A 19,577-nucleotide genomic window follows, 5' to 3' on the forward strand; every position below is an offset into this window, starting at 1 on the left:
GGCCTCTTCAGTCTATCAGCTAAGAAAGTCTCAGATATAAAACTTTAAATGTCACAGTCAATCAGTGTAAACCAGCCTTCGCCAACTTGGTGCTCATTAGTTCTGCTAGGATAGAAGGTGCTGATGTTGCCAACCAGCATACAGTAGTTAACTATGGTTCCAATGTTTCTGGAGAGCACCAAATTAGAGAAAATGAAAATGAACAGCACTGAAGTAGATGACCAGTGTTTGTCCTTAGTATAAAACACTCTCCTGTGTTATGGAATGAGGAACTGAGAATTGGTGGAACTTACACTTTTAGCTGATTGACTCCTTGAAAGCTCCAAGCTGATGCCTTCTTTACCATCTCCATCATCTTCTTGCATGTCCTGAAGATTGCCCAAGTCACAGTCTGAGAAAAGATTAGAAGCCAGAGATTCAATAGTAGAGTAACATGTATATTCATTGTTGCACCAGACCCTAATGTTTGGGCCCACAAAGGTACAGGGCATGAGATTTATGTAGCCTCTTTCTTCTGAGTCACTATGGGAGACAGAGAAAGGAAGACACAAAGAGAGAGTCAGCTGTCCTCTTACTGAAGTAAACAGGTGATCAAGAAGAATGAAAGACTTCTTGGATGAGACTTGGATAGTTATGCTGATGACAATCTATGTTGATTCTGTGATATGTTAGGACTGGGGGGGGGTGGAATTATAATTTGAAAGTATTAAGTTGGATACAACCTTGACTATGAAATAAAAGATCAGACCAGATAAACGAATTATTCTCAATTCAGAAGAGCTATTGCCTTTTAGAACTAAAGCAGGGAGGAAATATATTCACTCCCAAACCTATATCCAATACTAAAAAAATGGTAGTATTTAAATTTGTCAAAATCTACAGGTAAATAATCAATATGTAATATGTATGTCAAATCAATCAGCTGTTGGAGATGAAGTGAACTGCAGCTCATGAAAGCTTAAGTTTTTAAATGAAATGTGTTAGTCAGAAAAGATGCTACTAGACTCCTCCTTATTTTCTGATACCTTGTGGGTTCTCTGTCACTTATAGTACTTCCATTACTCTTCTATTTCAGGTACTGAATGGGACCAAAATAACCACACCTATAGGTGACAATGTAATCACATCAATCCACTGTACATACCAAACTTTTCAAACAGTGATTCCACAAAACTAGTGCCATTATGCAGTGCTGTCGTATTCATATACATGTAATTCACATCCTTCCCTGAAAGATAGAAATGATACAATAAATAAACAAAAAGTGAAATTCAATGTTTAATATTTGACCTTCCCTCTCACTGTTGCAAGTCATTACTAGGACAACTTTAGCTTCCTTTATGCAGGAAGCTAAACTCTTCAGCTTCTCATTGGTCTGCAATGCACACAAATGACTCCAGAATATACTCAATATTTCCTATTGTACATTTTAAAGGAGCGATCAGTAGTAATGAGGTAGCATTTTTTTTCTATGAAAATTTATTTGCCATGTGTGATCTTTTAAAAGATAAAAACTGGTGAGCATCCACGGAACATAAATATTTTCTAGAACAGCTTAAACTCCTGTTCTAGATCTATAGGAAAAAATATCCAATATAGCAAAACAGGTATTCAGTCCTTGCAGAATTTTGAATTCCCTATCCGTCAAATCTGTACTGTCTTACTAAGTTGTAGATTTGATTCATAGATGTGAATATGCCAACATGAGTTCACAGAATAGATATGAGACCATCCAGATTTGCCCATTGTGTTAATTTCTTGTCAGTTTGTATCATGATTTCATAAGACAGCAGTAAAATGCACAATATCAGAACAAATACTGCATTTATATTTTCAGCTATCTGAATGAAAAATTTTCACTTCCTGTATCTATGGTTCCCAGAACTTCAGCCAGTCTAATTAAATAGCAATTTCATGCAAACTTCAAAGAAGGTCAAGAAGGGCAATGCCTATCTTCAAGAGAAAGACTTGATATCTGAAAAGTATAAGGCATGAATGAGGAGATATCACTTTCCTTCAGAGAGGGCCATTTCAGAATTGCTTCAAGTGATCCAAAGTTATGAAGAATATATATGCTGGGTGTTGCTGCAGGACAGAAGACAGAAATCTCCTGATCAGACAATGCGAATCATTTGCTCTTCCTATGGAAATCTTCTGTCTCAGCAGAAATCAGCCAGCAGGAAGTCTAGTGGAAACACACATTTCCACAGGAAAGAAAATAACAATTCCTGGCCAACTAAAGCAAGGTTAAATAATATCACTATTTTCACTACCCGAGGGTTCTGCTGTTCTACGCATATAGAGTCACATACATACACGAGTATGCCCACACAAAGTCACATACACACAGAGATGTAGACAGTCCATGGATTCTGACAGATAGCCCATCCCATCTGGAAAAACTAGTATAGCACTAATGACACAAATTTCCAAAAGGTAATTGGCTGACCTGAGAAAGCATGAGATGCAGTACCAAAAATTAAATGTAGAAAAATATCCACCCTGAAAGGCTTAAAATTTCATTTGTCCTGTACTGGGAACAATCATAAATATAAAGAAACCCTGTGTTTAAGGCTCAAATGGCTGGAAGAATAGAACAGTCAGCTCTTGCCAGCCATTGTTTAATGCCTGTTTATTTCTGCTCCTCAAGGTCAGCTGGAAGGGTCCATTAGCATGGAATGCTCCACCAGAGGGAGTCAGGTACTTGTAACAACAAAGGACCAAGGATCCTGTATTATGAAAACCATAATGGAAACAGATGCAGGAGGGAGGGAGGGAAGAGATATGAAGAAGTTGTTAAAGATAAGCTGCCTCAGATAATTGTTCAGCTTTCTGGGATGTAGACCCACCCCCTCCCTGCAATCTCCTGTTCCTGTAAAGAAGACAAAGATACTGCACACATGTTTCATTTGTGAAATCACAAGACCTAAAGGATGCTTTAGGCATCCTTTGGTTACTATAATGATTCATCTTTCTCTCTCTCTCTCAATCAAAACTATTTGGAGCAGAACTAGAGCACTGGAGGACAAGCATTTAATCATCTGCCCCTATGTATGTAATGTGTTGGTACTTGCCTTCTTGTTTAATGTTCACAGCAATTACACAGCAGTTGGATTTAGAGAATGCGAAGAACTGATTGTAAAGGAACAGTTCATTTGCCTGAATTAGCATCTTTTTTTGAAAAAATATTTTTATTAAACAGTTTTTTTAATAAAAACCAAAAGGCTTATGCATGCCCCCTTACGGACCTCTTAGGAATGGGGTGACGTCCACGGTAGACAGTTTAAGGCTGAAGCTATGTGGGTTTGAGGATGTAACAATGGAGTCGGGAAGAGCATTCCAGCATTGACCACTCTGTTGCAGAAGTTGTATTTTCTACAATCAAGTTTAGAGCGGTTTACCTTGAGTTTGTATCTATTGTTTGCCCATGTATTATTGTGGTTGAAGCTGAAGTAGTCGTTGACAGGTAGGACATGGTAGCAGACAATTTTGTGTACTATACTTAGGTCAGACCATAGGCAGCATAGTTACAGGTTGTCCAAGCCCAAAATTTCAAGCCTAGTGGCATAAGGGATTCTATTGTGAGCAGAGGTATAAAACTATATTTTCATCTTTCATGAAAATATAGTTTTATACCTCTCTGGCAACATGGACAGTCCTTGATAACAAAGCCTCAACTTGCCTTTTGCCTTCAGGAAACCATTCTGAGACATTTGCTTTTAAAAGAGCAAAACAGGACTTGCTGGCCAGGCAACTGATTACTGTCAACTGTCACTGGAGGCAAACGACTGGAAAAATGTTGCAATCATTCCAGTGATTCCCCAATACCTAAACAAAAAACTGACACCTGCCGAGACATGTCAGGAGTCAAAACATGTCACAATCAAGGAAGAAAAGATGCCAAACATATTTTTTAGAGTTACGGTTGTACAAAAAGGAAAAAAAAGGAAAACAGTAAATTAAAACACAGTGATGAAATATGACAAGGGTTTCCCAACCTGCAGGAGGCTGTAGCTTTTGCAAGATATTTGAAACTGTGTTTTTCTTCTCCACTGTGGTGGCACTCAGGTATTCATGGTCCAAGAGTTTGAGCAGGATGTTCAGCTCGGGAAGAAGCTGATCCAGTACTATGGGCAGAAAGGAAGATCTTAGAATTAAGAGTTCACCCACTTCAGCCAATATTGTAACAGACACAAGAGTTTGTTCAAGTAAAAAAAGAACAGAGGAATGGGGATGGAAGCGCTGATAAGTTTCATGTGAGCCTGGGTTCTTCCCCACATGATATGCTGGACAGTACTTTATAGTTCAAGAAGAAACTTGTCAAGTATTTGCAAGCCATTGGCACATGTGTCATATAGACACCAGTGGAGGCAGAGAGTGTCTCCACCCCTATGTGGAAAGGAGGGGCTTACCCCGAGTATAAAACCCCCTCCAACCTTTTCCACCTTGCTCTCTCCATCTCTCTCTTTTCATGTTTGTTCCTCATGAGACTTGATCTCTGTTGTACATAGTTAATATGCTTTATCATATGAATAAATACATTTAAGACATTTATTTATGCATCTGCCTCTGAACTCTTCTATGCTCCTGGGTGTTTCTACGATCCCAATTCCACAAAACTATATGCCAGCACTGGATCTTACAGCAGTTGGCAGATGAACAAAAGTTTGAAAAATAGGGCAATTTAATTAATGAGGGAGCGGGACAGGTATTGCAGCTTCCTTCATTTAAACCATTGGCACTGGGTTCTAGAAAAGGTCTCATAAGCTTATGGGTAGGTGGGACATGAAGGAATGAAAGATTCCTTTCATTCAAGGCCCCACCTACTTCGCCTTTCAAGTTCTTGTCATTTTTGCATTTGCTCATTTATAATGTTGTTGTAGCTCATGTCCATATTAATCCTCTTCTGTCTTAGATTGTTAAAGTCCAAGAGTGGATAAATCCTTCTGGTATCTTTATAGAAATGTGCTCTCCTCCAGTTCACATTTAAAGGCTCAGAGCCATTTACCTGTTATCAGAACTTGAAATGAAGGGGCAGGAAGGGACATTGAAACAATAATTCTGTAACACTGCCAGAATTCTGTAAATTCTGTAACAGTATTAATACACTTCCTTTTCCCACCTATTCCACTCCTCTGTCAATCTGCATCCTTTCATTATCATGTCCCTTTTAAAAAGGCTAAAGACTTTTTCCATGGCTTAATATGAAGGAAAGTCCTTGAATGATTAACTGAGAAAGACAGAGTTCACCCTAGATGCTTCAGAAAAGTTATGACATTTGATATGCATAATTACATCCTATATACTACCTTTGACAGTAGAAATAATGTTTAGTAGATTTATGGAATGCTTCAAATTCAAAGCAGCAGAGAACTGCTTTGGACAAGTGAAGTATTCACATAACACTTGTTGACAGCTCTTTAAACCAACTGTGCCTTGTAAGGACAATCCCAGACAAACTTGCTTTAAGGAGTTACCAACAAATGTTTACATTTATCCATGCATGCTCTGAAGCACCTTTTTTTTCTTTTTCAATCTGAATATGGCACAGCCCCAATACATAGTCATAACAACAAATAACCAGTGAGAGACTTATCCTTCATGAATTTATCTAATTCTTTTTAATATGCTGCTTTTGCTCAGGAATTCTAATGAAGGATTTTTGGAATACAATTGCAGCTGTGGCTATTTATGCTCTAGCCCAGGGGTGTCAAACTCGCATTGTCATGGCGGCCTCATGTGACGTATCAGGACTTTTTCCCCCTTCACTAAACCGGGAGTGGGGGTGGCCAGTCTGTGACGCATCCGGCCCACGAGCCAGGAGTTTGACAGCTCTGCTCTAGCTTGATATTATAGAACAGGGGTGTCAAACTCACATCGTCACGTTGTTGTCCCATGACGAATCAGGACTTTTTCCCCCTTCGTTAAACCGGGGTTGGGTTTGGCCAGCATGTGACGCATCTGGCCCGTGGGCTGTGAATGTTCTGACCCAGCCTTAGCAGAAGCAAGAAACAGACTCCTTGTCACGAAAACCCCCTCTTTATTTATCTCTTGTGAATTAATTGCATTCACCCACCGAAAAGTCCAGGCAATAGTCTTCAAGGAGTTAACTGCAGTACAGATCTCATCAGTTCCTTGTGATAATTGCAAGGCCATGAGCTCCCAGCCAAACAATTAAGTTCTGGTAAGCAATCTTTGTGGCATGAAACACAACAGCAAAATCTTCGGAAATATGAACTGTTGTCTCCTACGACAACCACTTCCCTTTCCTTCTATTTATTCCCCAGCCAGGGAGGGGCCATTCAGCATCCATGTGTGCTTTGCTTCCCGAGTCGACTCCTTGTCCTCTGTTGTTCACCTCTTTTAACTGCTCTGCACATATGTGCATCTGGAACAGGCCCCAGCTGTTCTTCCTCCTAACTTATATCAGCCTCCAAAGGCAGCTGCCTCTCCGGTGGCTGAGAAATGTTGGACAGCCCTGGCTCTATCTCTGCGTCCAACGCAGAGCATCCATCAGAGCCTTCCGCAGACTTCAGAACTGGCCCAAGTTCCTCCCCAGACTCCTTATCCGAGTCTGCTGCCAGTGGAGCTAATGGGCCACAACAGTGAGTTTGACATCCCTGTTGTAGAAGAATGGAAATATCCTCTAAAGTAACCATCAAATCATCAAGAAATCCATCATCAGTGCTGAATCATGAAGTCATTGGTGGCATGTTATTTTCTCTAGTCTATCATCAGAGCTAGCTAAGGCACTTGTCCGTTGGTTGATTACCATTTACTATCACCTAATTTACACACTGAGATACCACACATATAAAAATACACACATACACACCCTTTATCTGGAATAACTAACATTTCAATAAAGCTATCTTGGAAGTCTTGCTTTATACTGTAATCTCCTACTTGCAGCTTAACATTTATTTCCATTACCATCTCATTTAATAAGAGATCAATCATATCTCCATAACTGTTTAGAATATAATCTGGTATATTTCAAATATACATTATCCACTCCAGGACAATTTAATAAACAGCTGCCTTTTTGTTTGAAAATCTATTGCTACATTATAGATCATCCACTTCTAACTATTTGATTCAGTCTTCACTATTTCTTTAACATCATATGAACAGCAGCATGGTCCAGATATGTGTTATATCCAATTTTATGCAAAGATATTTACAAACCCAATAAAGGAAAGCATACTGTGAATCAACAGAGCGTAACCAGAATAGAAGTGAAGGAAGAAGCAAAGCTGGAAACTGTACATATGTATATGTGTTAAGATCATTCATTTTATTTCTTCTAAATATGTATGCCAGTTTTCTCCAGATAGTTAGGAAGAAGTCTGTAGTAATAGACCCAGATCCTATCATCTGTTGCACACAGGTTCCATTTAGGCTTTAGACCAAATACATGAATATCAAGGAATTGTCCCATGTTCTGCATGAGAAGCTGCAACTATAAGAACTTGCAACTGGACATTGTATAGTTTCTTTCAAGATACTCCAACTAATTGAGCCAGGTATAAGAATTGGTTTCTAATCTCTTCAACTCATGAATATGAACAAACCACAATTCCATGCGAATCAGATAATTTTAGCTTATGTCACAACCACAAATATCAAGTTTTTGTAAGTACAAATTCTTCCACATTTAGGTAAGATTTCAGCAGCGTTGCCCATGCTGGGAATTCCAGAATGCTGACTCAGCATTTTATGGGAAATGGTAAGCAGGGTTGTTCAGACACACACTTCACATTCCTATAGAAACACCATAATAACAGGAAAACTTAAGTCCTTTTCTGAATCATGTGAGAGGCATGTGAACTGCCATCCTGTTCATTTCACGTAGATCTTTACTACAGATCCTAAGAATACAGTATCTCCCAAATCTGGAGACAGACTATTTGTGGATCCACTCTAGGTCTTAGAAAATATGCAGGGTTCATCAACATAGCATGCCTCAAGTAAAATCATAATACTTCACAGTTGGCTCTGGAAGCATTTAATTATGTTAACTGAGTTAAGGCTTTGTAACCTCATGACCACACCTACCAAGATGGTACTTGCAAGATTTCATTATAACAATGATTCCTCCCCAATGGCCACTTTGGCAAACAGGCTAGAGTTTGGCTCCTGTGGGCAATCAATGTTGGAATGCGTCTTCTGTGGTAACCAGGCCTTTTGTTTCAGCTGCTGGACAACTCCCTCTTTTTCTTGGAGGACTGATTGGGTGGGGCTTGGACCCTGCCCTAAATTGTCCAAATTTGGCAGGGTCTGTAGTATGCCTGACTAGGCGGCTTTGCCTTGCAAATCCTTAGTAAAATTTTGAGTTAAAGCTGCTCCTCTCTGCCAAGTATTGACCTGTATGAGCAGCAAGTTCACACAATAGCCTGCCCCATCATTGGCCTACTGAAGTATGTTGTGTGGATCCTGCCATTGGGGAATGGCAATACAGTATTTGTGAGGAAAATTTGAAAAGGAAAAAAAAATCACACATGCATGCACGCATACAGCGTGATGCTTTCCATCTCAACCTCAATGTATTTGGTTAAGGCTAGAATGGAAGGGTTTTCTTTGCTATACAAGGACTACCTAAGTCAGCATCTTATATCAAACAGTGGCTGACCAGATGTATCTGGAAAACTTCCAAGCAGAGGTTGAAAGTGTCAATATTCTTCCACTGTTGCATCCTTCATATAAAATCCCCTACATGCACTACAAAAATGGCAACATGAGATGAAAGTGACCCTAAATATATATCCAAAATCTTCTTTTCATTCTGCCTTATCCCTCTTCCTACCTTTGGGATGCAAAGATCCTTGGTCTCCTGTTGCTGGGAACAGATTTGGAACCTGAGTTCACAGCAGGCTCAGGATGCCTCTATCATAAATGTTTTCCTGCGGCCTCCGCTGAGGTGCTTTATCTCCCTAGCCTTCTGTTTCCTCCTTCTTCAATACAGCCAAGCAAAATATGAGAGTTTTAGGTTAGGAGGCTACAAAGACAGCACATGCCAGAAAAGGGATATGGGCAGCTCCAAATAAGGGGTATACCTAAGAGAGGCCTATTAGGCCTATCAGGAATGTTGAGTTAGCTGCCTCAGCAAGAATAAGAGGGGACCCCTAAATCTAAAATTTCTCTTCCCCTTTCCTCTTCTGGCATTGCTATAGGATGGTAATTGGAGGCATCAGCATTTAATTAGGCATTTCCATTTAATTATAAAGACCATATTTTAATAAATAGCTGAAACAGCAGGTATACCACTGGTTAAGAAAAGAATGGGCAAAGCACCATACCAAAGTGTCTTTATGTTAGATGTGCAGTCAAAGAGAGGAAGGAGAGGGACAAATACGTCATACCTGACCTCATTAGATATTCGTTCCCAAATATGCCAGCTTTGAGCAAGCATTGGTAGGCACCTCTTTCTCCTTAGATTCAGTTGCAGTCAATAAACATTTTTGTGAAGGGTAAGAATAGAAATATATAGTTCTTAAATCTGTGCCTTGTGTGCTCCAGTTAGGTCGCATAGTAAGTGATGTGGAAATTGCATGATTTAAGATGCATGACATAGGACACTTATTTTCCTGTTCCCATCCATCACCACTAGCCTAGAACTAGCCAGAAGAGAGCTTCTGTTCATACTTGAATGAGTCTCTAGACAGACACAAATCAAGTAATTAAGTAGAAGATTCAATTTACTGATAACCGCAATCAAAGAGTACTTAAATGAACTATACAGCCACAGTATAACAATATAACACTGTATATTTTGTAGTCATTGAGTGTTCCACAAGAGGGTAGCATTAGAATATAAAACAGTATGAAAAAGAGTCTTGGATGTGTGTGTTCTCTCCCTCTCATATGAAATAGTAGATAGAAAAAGTAAAAAAAATCAAGATTAAAATGTAGCATGGAAATTCTTAATATAAGATTGTTGTCAACAAAGTATTAATCATATACATGTCTATAATCAATTACTGACCGGCTTTTAATAAATTCTTTTCATACTGCATATTTTAGAGAACTAGAATCCTGTCACTTTAATGAGAAAAACATTCAGAGGTGGGCAATCTCCATCCACTGATAAGACTAATTTATATAGTCTTATATAAAGTCTTATAGTCCCCAGGTGACATTGGACTTTCTATCAATCATCTTGACCCTCTGGCCATGATTACCTGGGGTGGCTGGGAGAACCCAACAACATCCAAAAGACAATGGGATCAGAAAGATTCAGGAAGGATATAGTGCAATCTTCTCCCATGTGTTGCCTTCATATGTGCTCAGACTGCAATACCGCCCACCCCAAATCAAACAGATCTGTAACCATCAGATTAAAATAAACCAATAAACTGGCTTCTTGATCCTCCAATGAGGATATTTCTTTAGAACACCAACACTTAAGATGGATGGGAAACAATTAATGAGATGCAAAAGGAAAAGACAAACATTACTTATTGTCAAGACAACAGCCAAACAAAGTTGAAGCATATCTACTGATTCCAAATGGAGTCTGAGCTATGTTTTGAAAAGAAACCACATCAACATATGGACAGGAACATTAGGACTGTGAGCTGAGACACCTGCTTTTTAGATCGGTGCCCCTCCTAGCTGGTTAAAGGGGAGTTCTAATGGTGGCTAATTCTTCTTTGAGTGAGGGCATTGACCCTTCACATCTTAAGAAGATCCTGGTTCATCACACTTCTCAAGAAGCCATCACTGGGCACCACTATATTGGACAATTTTTGACTTGTATCTAACCTCCCCTTTTTGGGGAAGATGATTGAAAAGGTTGTTGTACAGCAGCTTCAGAGGACCTTGGAAGAAGCGAATTATCTGGATCCCTTTCAGTTATGATTTGGATCTGAGATGGAAATATTATCAGTCATGCTTTGGGATGATCTCTAATGAAGGTGGGATGGAGATTATGCATCACCCTTGCCCTATTTGATCTCTCTGCGGCTACTGATACTATCAACCACGGTATCCTTCTTGATTGGCTCAGAAGACTGGGGGAAGGCTGTACCAACTGTACTGGTTTGCTTCCTTTCTCCAAAGCCAATTCCAATCAATGGTAGTTGTGGAGGAGAAATCTCACACTTGATCACTATTATGTAGGGTGCTACAGGGTGCAGTGTTTTCCCATTTCCTATTTAACTTCTATATGGCACTCTTCTGTGAGTTCATCTGTTGTTGTGGCATAAGGTATCAGCAATATGCTGTTGATACCAATTATATATCTCTTCCCCTTGCAAATTAAACAATGCTGTGAACATTTTATCCCTGTGCCTAGAGGTTGCTTACTCTGGCAAGATTGAGTGGCGTTTTGGTTTGGGGCCTTCTGGTTCTAAGACTATGCCATCTTTGGCGCTGGAATGGATGGCATTTTGCCAGATCGACCCAAGTTGCAACCTGGGGATCCTCCTAGACCAGGGGTGTCAAACTCAAGGCCCAGGGTCTGGATGGATCCGGCCTGCAGGGTGCTTAGATCTGGCCTGCAGGGCCACCCTGAAAACAGTGAAGTACTGTTCCACAGTGCCTCTGCCAGCAAAAATAGAGCTCAGGAGGACTGTGTGCGGCCTTCCGGCGCTCTGTCTTCCCTGGCAAAGAGTTGCAGGAGGCCATTGCAGCTGAAAAAGGAGGTTGTGAGGGCTGCGGGTGGCACTCCCAAGCTCCATTTTCACTGGCAGAGAGTTGCAGTAAGCCGTTGCAGATGAAAACAGAGCTCAGGAGCCTGTTTTCCCTGGCAGAGTGCTCGGTCCATCACCGACACCCCCAACACAAGTGACGTCGAGCTGGCAACACCCACCTTGGCCATGCCCACCCCAGCCCTCCAAGGTCAAACATAACCCTGATGCGGCCCTCAATGAAATCGAGTTTGACACCCCTGTCCTAGACTCATGACTTCTGCTGAAAGAGCAGATGGAACTCATGACTTGGAGGGCCTTTGCAGTTTTGTGTTGTGTACCTGTTACTCCCTATTCCTGTATCAGCGGCCCCTGCTCCCTGTCACTCATGTCCAGTTACCTCCCAATTGGACAACTGTAATGTGGTCGACCTGTGGCTGCCTTTGAAGAGTATTCAGAAGCTTCAGGTGGTGCAAAATGCAAGGCAATTATATGTGCCCCTATAATAAATAATTTTATTCTTCTGCTCTGAGAACTGCATTTGTTGCAGATTTCAGGATCCAATTCAAGATGTTATTTTTAAATTTAAAGACCTTTAAAACACTTCATGAGGGCCAGATTACCTAAGGGACAACTTCACCTGTCCCCAACAGAATGCATACTGCAATTCTCAGGTTGGCATGTCCCAGGAAGTGGGTCTTCTCTGTCATTGCATCCATTTTATGGAATCTTCTTCCCTGGAAGTGAGATTAGCTCTATTCCTGTTAACCGCAAGTCCCTCAAGGCATGGATATGTCTTCAGGCTAGGGGATCAGTGAAATCAATTTTTTTATGTATTTATTGTTTTTTAATTATGCATCTCAATTTTTTGTGACATGGGTTGTCATACACATTACACACATACATAACATATAACGCTGTGTCCAGTATACTCAAGTTTAATACTTGTATATCAAACATTATTTCCATCACAGGATTGCTCACTTGGAAATTCAAGCAGCCCAGATAGTATTAAGAACTTTATCTCACTGGAAAGAACATATTACAAAATAATTACATATAAATCTTTGAGAGTTTTTCTGAACTGATACCAATCTAATTTTAAAAATGGGTGTCATATTTCTAGATATTCCAGTGTAACTTCACTATGCTATTTTAGAGCTCATTAAAATCTCAGTTTAACTTGCCATGTAAAATGTACTATGTATGAACAATTCTACATACCATACGGTACTTGCTTGCAGTTTTTTTCATTTTTAAGTCAACTTGGCTCAGGGTGACTAGCAGGAACATATCAGTTTTCCTCACGGGATACAGAAGTGATTTGCTACTGATTTCTTCTAACAGTCTAGGCCACAGCCCTGGAAATCCCAAGTAGTCCTCTGTCAAATACTAACTAGGACCAACTCTGCTTAGTTTTCTATAAAAGCCAAATGTTGCCTCTGCATTCATTTTTTTTTTAGATATTAACAAAATGACCCAATGAAAATATATACTGTTTTTCATGTTAACTGGGAAAATCCCTCCTTTGATCTTTGCAATTACTCTGGAGAATTAGGGTCTCAAAGATTGAGCCCTTCTACATAAAACGAATCTTCTCCTTAATGAAAACATTTTTTGACATAGAAAAGAAAAAGAAAATACTATACTGATCAAGTAACTGAAAGTTGTTCCTGCTGCAGTATTTAGAAAATTACGGAAACTTTTTTCTCACTTCAACTAGTACTTATTAAATTGTGCCTTAAATTAGTCATATATTTATTTATACCATTAAATATTGGTGAATCTATCAGAATTATGACAGGTCTTCTTGTATGATAGCCAGTAGAACAGGACAATATAAATAAAAATCCATCTGAATATCTTAAAATTGGTGGATATGTGTTGCACAGTCAACTTTTATTTAATACATTCTTGATACATTAGACCTATTGCAGAAGTAAAGAAAAGGGTGAACATATACCAAGTGTATTTCTGAATGTTTGTTTGTTTTCCAGGTAGAAAATAGCATGAGGAAATGTTTTCTGCCTATATGTGGATTACCTATGGCTAAAATAGCTGTTAAAAGTCAGTTCATCTCCTCAAAAGTGGATCTTAATCATAGGTTCTAGTTACTAAATAAATACAAAAAGAGCAGGTCTCTGATCATTGCAAAACTAATTATAGGAAGAAAAACACTCAAACACTATTCTACCCAATTGTTTTGTAAAGAAAGAAAAAAAAGCTTGTGCCTGCTCTTTCATTTGATGTCAACGAAACCATGCTTGTGACTAATGCTGCTGCTTAAAATAACTGGTTAGAAACATTTGATAGATATCAACATTGCACTCTGTGAGGTTCTTGGTACACTAGAGCTACTCAAGGATGCTAGGGTTGACACCATCCATACAACTCCTGAAATTGAATTTACCTGATCTGATATGTAGTATGAAACAGTTCTTCAATAATTGGAAGGACACTTTGGATCCAAATCATATTAGGGACATGTAGCTTTCTTATATTAATACTCTTATTTTTCCATATAATTATCTTGTGTGAATAGCTTCTAATTGATACTCCTTAATGAGATATGCTTAATAGTTTTCTTTGAAAAGTATTTTTATGGGGTGGTTTTAAGAAATTTTCAGCAAAAGGCAATGCCGCTTATCTAGTATTAACAAGACCACCAAAAATCCAAAAAGATGAAGGTCAAAGTAGCAAGGCTCTAGCCAGCTTGGAATTCTCTCTCAAGGATGCAGGAAGCAACTATGTCAATAAATGGCATGATCTCAGAAGTTAAAAACAAACAAACAAATGAAAACATCAAAAGGTATTTCTGTATCCTTTAGATGAACTCAACTGCAAACCAGAGTGGGTGGGATAGAAGGAAGGAGATCTAAGCAGGTGAGCAATTGTCAAGGCAGGAGACTCCCTGCATCTTAATCTACAGAGAGTAATCAACCAATGGAACAGCTTGCCTTCAGAAGTTGTAGGAGCTTCATCACTGGAAGCTTTCAAGAAGAAACTACCATCTGTCCGAAATGGTGTAGGGTCTCCTGCTTGGGTGAGGAGTTGGACTAGATGACCTACAAGGTCCCTTCCAACTCTGTTAATCTGTAAGTATTTTCTCTGGCTCCCTGTCATGCAGGGGTATCAAACTGGCGGCCCACAGGCCAGATACGTCATGCACGGGCCACACCACCCCATGAAAAAACATCATGAAACATCACGTGATGACGTGACACTGCAAGTTTGATACCCGTGCCCTATAGTATTGATGAACATTTGAACACCTAAATGGACTTCTTTTTTATATGCTTATACCCAATTACCTTAGTAATATTAGGAATGTTTCCCTCCCTTTTCCAGGTGTTAAGATTCCAGCTGCTCAAAATTGCTCCAGTTCATAAATTTATCCTTTATTTTGCTGAGGCAAGAAGCATTTCAGAGTCAATCTTAGATTTATATCCTATTTCTATCACAACCAGATTTTAGGTTATCTACAACCCAACAATTAAAACAAGGTAAAAGGAAAACCCAGAACCCTGCTCAACTTTTAATCCTAGAACAATATTTAAAGTTTAATCTTCATAATGAAGTAGTTAACTCTGAGATAATCCACATTGTCTAGTTGCCATGATGCCAGGATAGAACAAAACAAAAAAAATTTCAGGACAGAAAACAGGTGACATAAGCCTTTGTTCCTCAATGTTCCACCACAAATTTGACCTCTGGATGTGGTTTTAAAATAGTATTGATCTTGTACTGCCTTGAATGCTCCTGTTGGTTTTAGATATCTGAAACCCATTTACCTCAAGTGACTGAAGAAACAACAAAATGGTGTCACCTGCACCTACTTTTGTTTTTTCTCTCTCTATAAAAGCTCTTAATTAGCTATCTTAAAAAAAAAACACTAGGAGGTTTCAAGTCAGCAAACACTCAAATACATATTAGGCAAAGTTCTACTCCCAATGTCATTCTATCACTGATGAAAAAGGTTCAGAAGTTAGAGAGAGAACACAGCAGCAGGGAAATTGTGCACAGGGTAGTCTGCTGTGTGGAGTGAATAACCTTGAAATCTGTTTTATCTTAGCCATACATGTTTTCCCTTAAGCCAATTTAAAAATTAAGCTGCAAACAAGAGCAACATAAATTGAAAGTGTTCTATGTTCTATGATATAAGGAGGGGGGGGGCTTTGAGCACCAACAAATTGATTGGATCCATAAAGAGGCTAAATTCAGAGGAAGGGTGCACAAAAGATTGGATTTGGAAGGAGCTATTATGTAATCATCCCCATGCATGTGTCCATAGTGTTCTCTGACTCTGTTTGCAGATTTCTTGATTTAGAATCTTTCAACTTCTTCTTTCAACTTTGGAAGCTCCCAGTTCCTGTTGTTTCCTTCCTTGTTGCAAGCATTTCCTTCCAGTTGCAGGTGAAGGCTGAAAGGGTGGGCCAGGGAATAATCATTGTTTCTAATTTAGTACAAAGGACTTCCTGTTGCTCAGGCCTCAAAATAATTAGCCACCCTAAAAACTGAGGCCTAGCATGGACATTAACAAAACAAACCTTTGGAGAAAGAAGTTCTGTCTTGCTTTTCTAAACCTAAATATTGGTGTGTGTATGTATAAAATTGAAAATTAAGCAAATATTATCAATTTCATGACATGTCGGTATCTTCGGTTAAGATGCATTTCTTATTTATGAGAAAATACAGTGGGTGAGGTATAATTTCTAAGAATATTGAAGAGTATTCTTACAGAGATTTGTGAAACTAACCACAACACCACCTTTCAATACCTTGATTTAAATTAATCCTTCAAAGTGTTCTCAACTATTTCTCTAACCCAGGGCTATCAAAGTCATGGCCCGTGGGCCTGATGCATCATGTGCTGGCCACGCCCACACCCGATTTAGCGAAGGAGGAAAAAGTCACGATACGTCACACAATGACGCCATGACGATGCAAGCTTCACATCCCTGCTCTAGCCCTTTAGGACTTTAGTCTCAGTGCCCACCTTTGGACACTGAACCCTGGGGTCATCTTTATAAACTAACCTTAAAGAGCTTTAGGCAGTTTATCTCTCTTTCCAATAGACCTCTGAGTCTTTTCCATTCATAAAATGTTTTCAATGAGAAAGGAAGAATGTGAATTAAGGCCAGAATCTCTAGGAAATCCTCCACCGAGGGGAAATATAACTCTCCCAGAATTGTTCCTTTGTGCCTGTGGTTTTCCTAGGTTGGCTGAAATTCCAGTTTGCTGAATAAAACAATTTTATTGCCCATTGTCTGCTAACATACATTGAAAAAACTATAGAAATTACACAATTGTTCTTCTCTCCTGTGTTTAGTTGAGTAGACTGTGTAGTAATGACCACACACACACAAAATAAGGCTTGAGTGGGAATGGTGAGAAAAAAGCAAGAAACCAGTCATTAAGATGTGCAGATTTATTCAACCAAAGGCAAAATATACTTAATTTTTGAAATGGACAATTCTGATATATTTCAAATTACTTTGCCTGCTTTCAAAGCAAATAAAAAGAGAGAGATCTGATCCAAAATTATTTTTTCTAGAAATCTGTGTTTCAATTTAAGAACTTCTTAAAAGATAAAGACTAGTTCTATGACCATATTTTCTGCTTTTTGCCCATTATTTTCCTCCTACTCTGATGTATATTGGCCACCCAATTATTTAAGCACAACATAAAGCCAGATATGTCCCAAAGGTTTTCCAAAGCTGTCACTACAACAGAGGAAAAGCCAATCAAAAATGATCTTATTTAAGAATTGTGTTTTCAGAATGAATATCACTATGTTTTCATGAAACCTTATAGCTTAGTCTATTTGTCCACAATGGTGCCTATGATACCTGTTTAAGAATTACAGGCCTCAAAAGAGACTAGAGTCCTTTAGAAATACATGTTAATTCAAAAAGTAGTTTTAATTTTTATTTGCAAATCTGAATTTTGATAGCCGTGAGTTAGGTGCTCAAATATTTTTATTGAATCTAATGTCTTATTTTAACAGGAAATTTTAAAATAACACTTCTTTTAATGTCAAGTAGCAACTTTTGTTGAATAAATTGTGGAGGGTTTTTTAAAAACACCAATATAAAGTAATGGAATTATACTGATAATAAGAGTAATTCCATTTAAATCAAATAGTGGCAGATGATCAGTTAAAATTATTGTATTACATGTGTAATTTGTAAATAAAACTACACACAGAATGGCCACAACTGGCAATTTTTTGCCTAGTGGCATCCAGTTATTTCATCTTCAAATGACACTTGCTTACTATAAGATGCACAGAGGAACACAAATGTGTGTTTTGTTTGGATTTGGATTTTTCTGATGTTTCCTGTTACTGATTGGTTTCATTTACTGTTCTCATGTAGAAATCTTTAGGATTGTACATGCTACTTGATAATTTAGTTTTACTTCTGATCTTATTTCTCTTTGTTATCACCTCCTCCTCCCCCATACTCAAGCTTGACTTTGCTGATGTTCTACTTCACCTTTTCTTATATAACTTAGGACAACTTACCTGGGTTCACCCTTCATTTTATTCCCACAACAACAAACTTGTGAGATAGGAATAGTGAATAGAATAGAATAGAATAGAATAGAATAGAATGAATAGAATAGAATAGAATAGAATAGAATAGAATAGAATAGAATAGAATAGAATAGAATAGAATAACAGAGTTGGAAGGGACTTTGGAGGTCTTCTAGTCCAACCCCCTGCTTAGGCAGGAAACCCTATACCATTTCAGACAAATGGTTGTCCAATCTCCTCTTAAAAACTTCCAGTGATGGAGCATTCACTACTTCTGGAGGCAAGTTGTTCCATTGATTAATTGTTCTAACTGTCAGGAAATTTCTCCTTAGTTCTAGATTGCTTCTCCTTGATTAGTTTCCACCCATTTCTTCGTGTCCTACCCTCAGATACTTTGGAGAATAGCTTGTCTTCTTTGTAGCAGCCCCTCAGATATTGGAACACTATTATCATGTTGAGAATGAAACTGTTGAATATTTTGTTATGTTTTATGCTTTCTTATATGGGATCTTTGATCAATGACCATAATGAAATGTTGATTTCATATACTGTTTCCTATACAGCTACAGCACTCCTGTAAATTTTTCCCAGAACCCTGCTGAGGAGCCAAAGTTTTTCTTTTCTCATTCTGGCCCGGGCAGGTATAACATCCACATGGACTATATTGCATGAGGTCTCTATTTTTATAGATAACCACTGCTACTGCCACCCATCCATGCACATGAACATCTAGGCGATAAGACAGAGGGTGTGGAAAGGGATGAATGAGAACCGGGGTGTAATCTACTTACCTTCCTTATTGGTTCAGAAGCGCATGCGCACAGCGCATGCGTGTCATGTACACATGCAGACTTGCGCATGTGCAAAACCTGCGCATGCGCAGAAGATAAACACATTACTTCCTGTTTAAAACCAGAAAGTAATGATATCCGGGCGGGTGGACAGAGCTTCGCTCCGCCATTGCTACTGGATCGCCAAACCAACGGCCAAGATCACTACTGGACTAAGCGATCCGGTCCGATCCCAGAGCATTTCACCCCTGATGAGAACCAAGGTCTGTAGCACATCACTGCAGCTACATCAGGAACAGGGGCAAGGAGGAAAGGGGGATAGAGAAGCTACTCAGGGGTGGGCTTCAAAAATTTTAGCAAGAGGTTCTCTGCCCGGTTGCTGGGTGGATGTAGCCATGGTGGGCATGGCCTGGTCGGCCTCCTGCACCATAGTGGGGGGGCATTTTTGCTCTCCCTGGGCTCCGGAGGCTTTTCTCAAGCCTCTAGGAGGGCAAAAATTGCCTCCCCAGGCTCCAGAGGCCCTCTGGAGGCCAGAAATGGGCCTTCCTGAACTTCCGGTAGGCCTGTTTTTTGCCCTCCCCAAGCTTCCATGTGCACTCTGCACTTACCTGCATCCAA

The 19,577-nt window shown here is 39.3% G+C and overlaps 1 protein-coding gene across 1 annotated transcript in view; it reads right to left on the reverse strand.

Moving 5' to 3' along the window:
• AFAP1L1 (actin filament associated protein 1 like 1) overlaps positions 1-19,577 on the reverse strand; it is a 78,362-nt gene that overhangs the window by 30,112 nt on the left and 28,673 nt on the right. Inside the window, exons 2-4 of the mRNA XM_034405676.2 lie at positions 3,999-4,127; positions 1,145-1,228; positions 294-391 (exon numbers count right to left, since the gene is read on the reverse strand). Of these exons, the coding sequence (XP_034261567.2) occupies positions 294-391; positions 1,145-1,228; positions 3,999-4,127 (311 nt within the window). The remainder of the gene's footprint in view (positions 1-293; positions 392-1,144; positions 1,229-3,998; positions 4,128-19,577) is intronic.

The sequence above is a fragment of the Pantherophis guttatus genome, chromosome 2 (assembly GCF_059756535.1).
Source record: "Pantherophis guttatus breed Tessera chromosome 2, ASM5975653v1, whole genome shotgun sequence".
In the NCBI taxonomy this organism is placed as follows: domain Eukaryota; kingdom Metazoa; phylum Chordata; class Lepidosauria; order Squamata; family Colubridae; genus Pantherophis; species Pantherophis guttatus.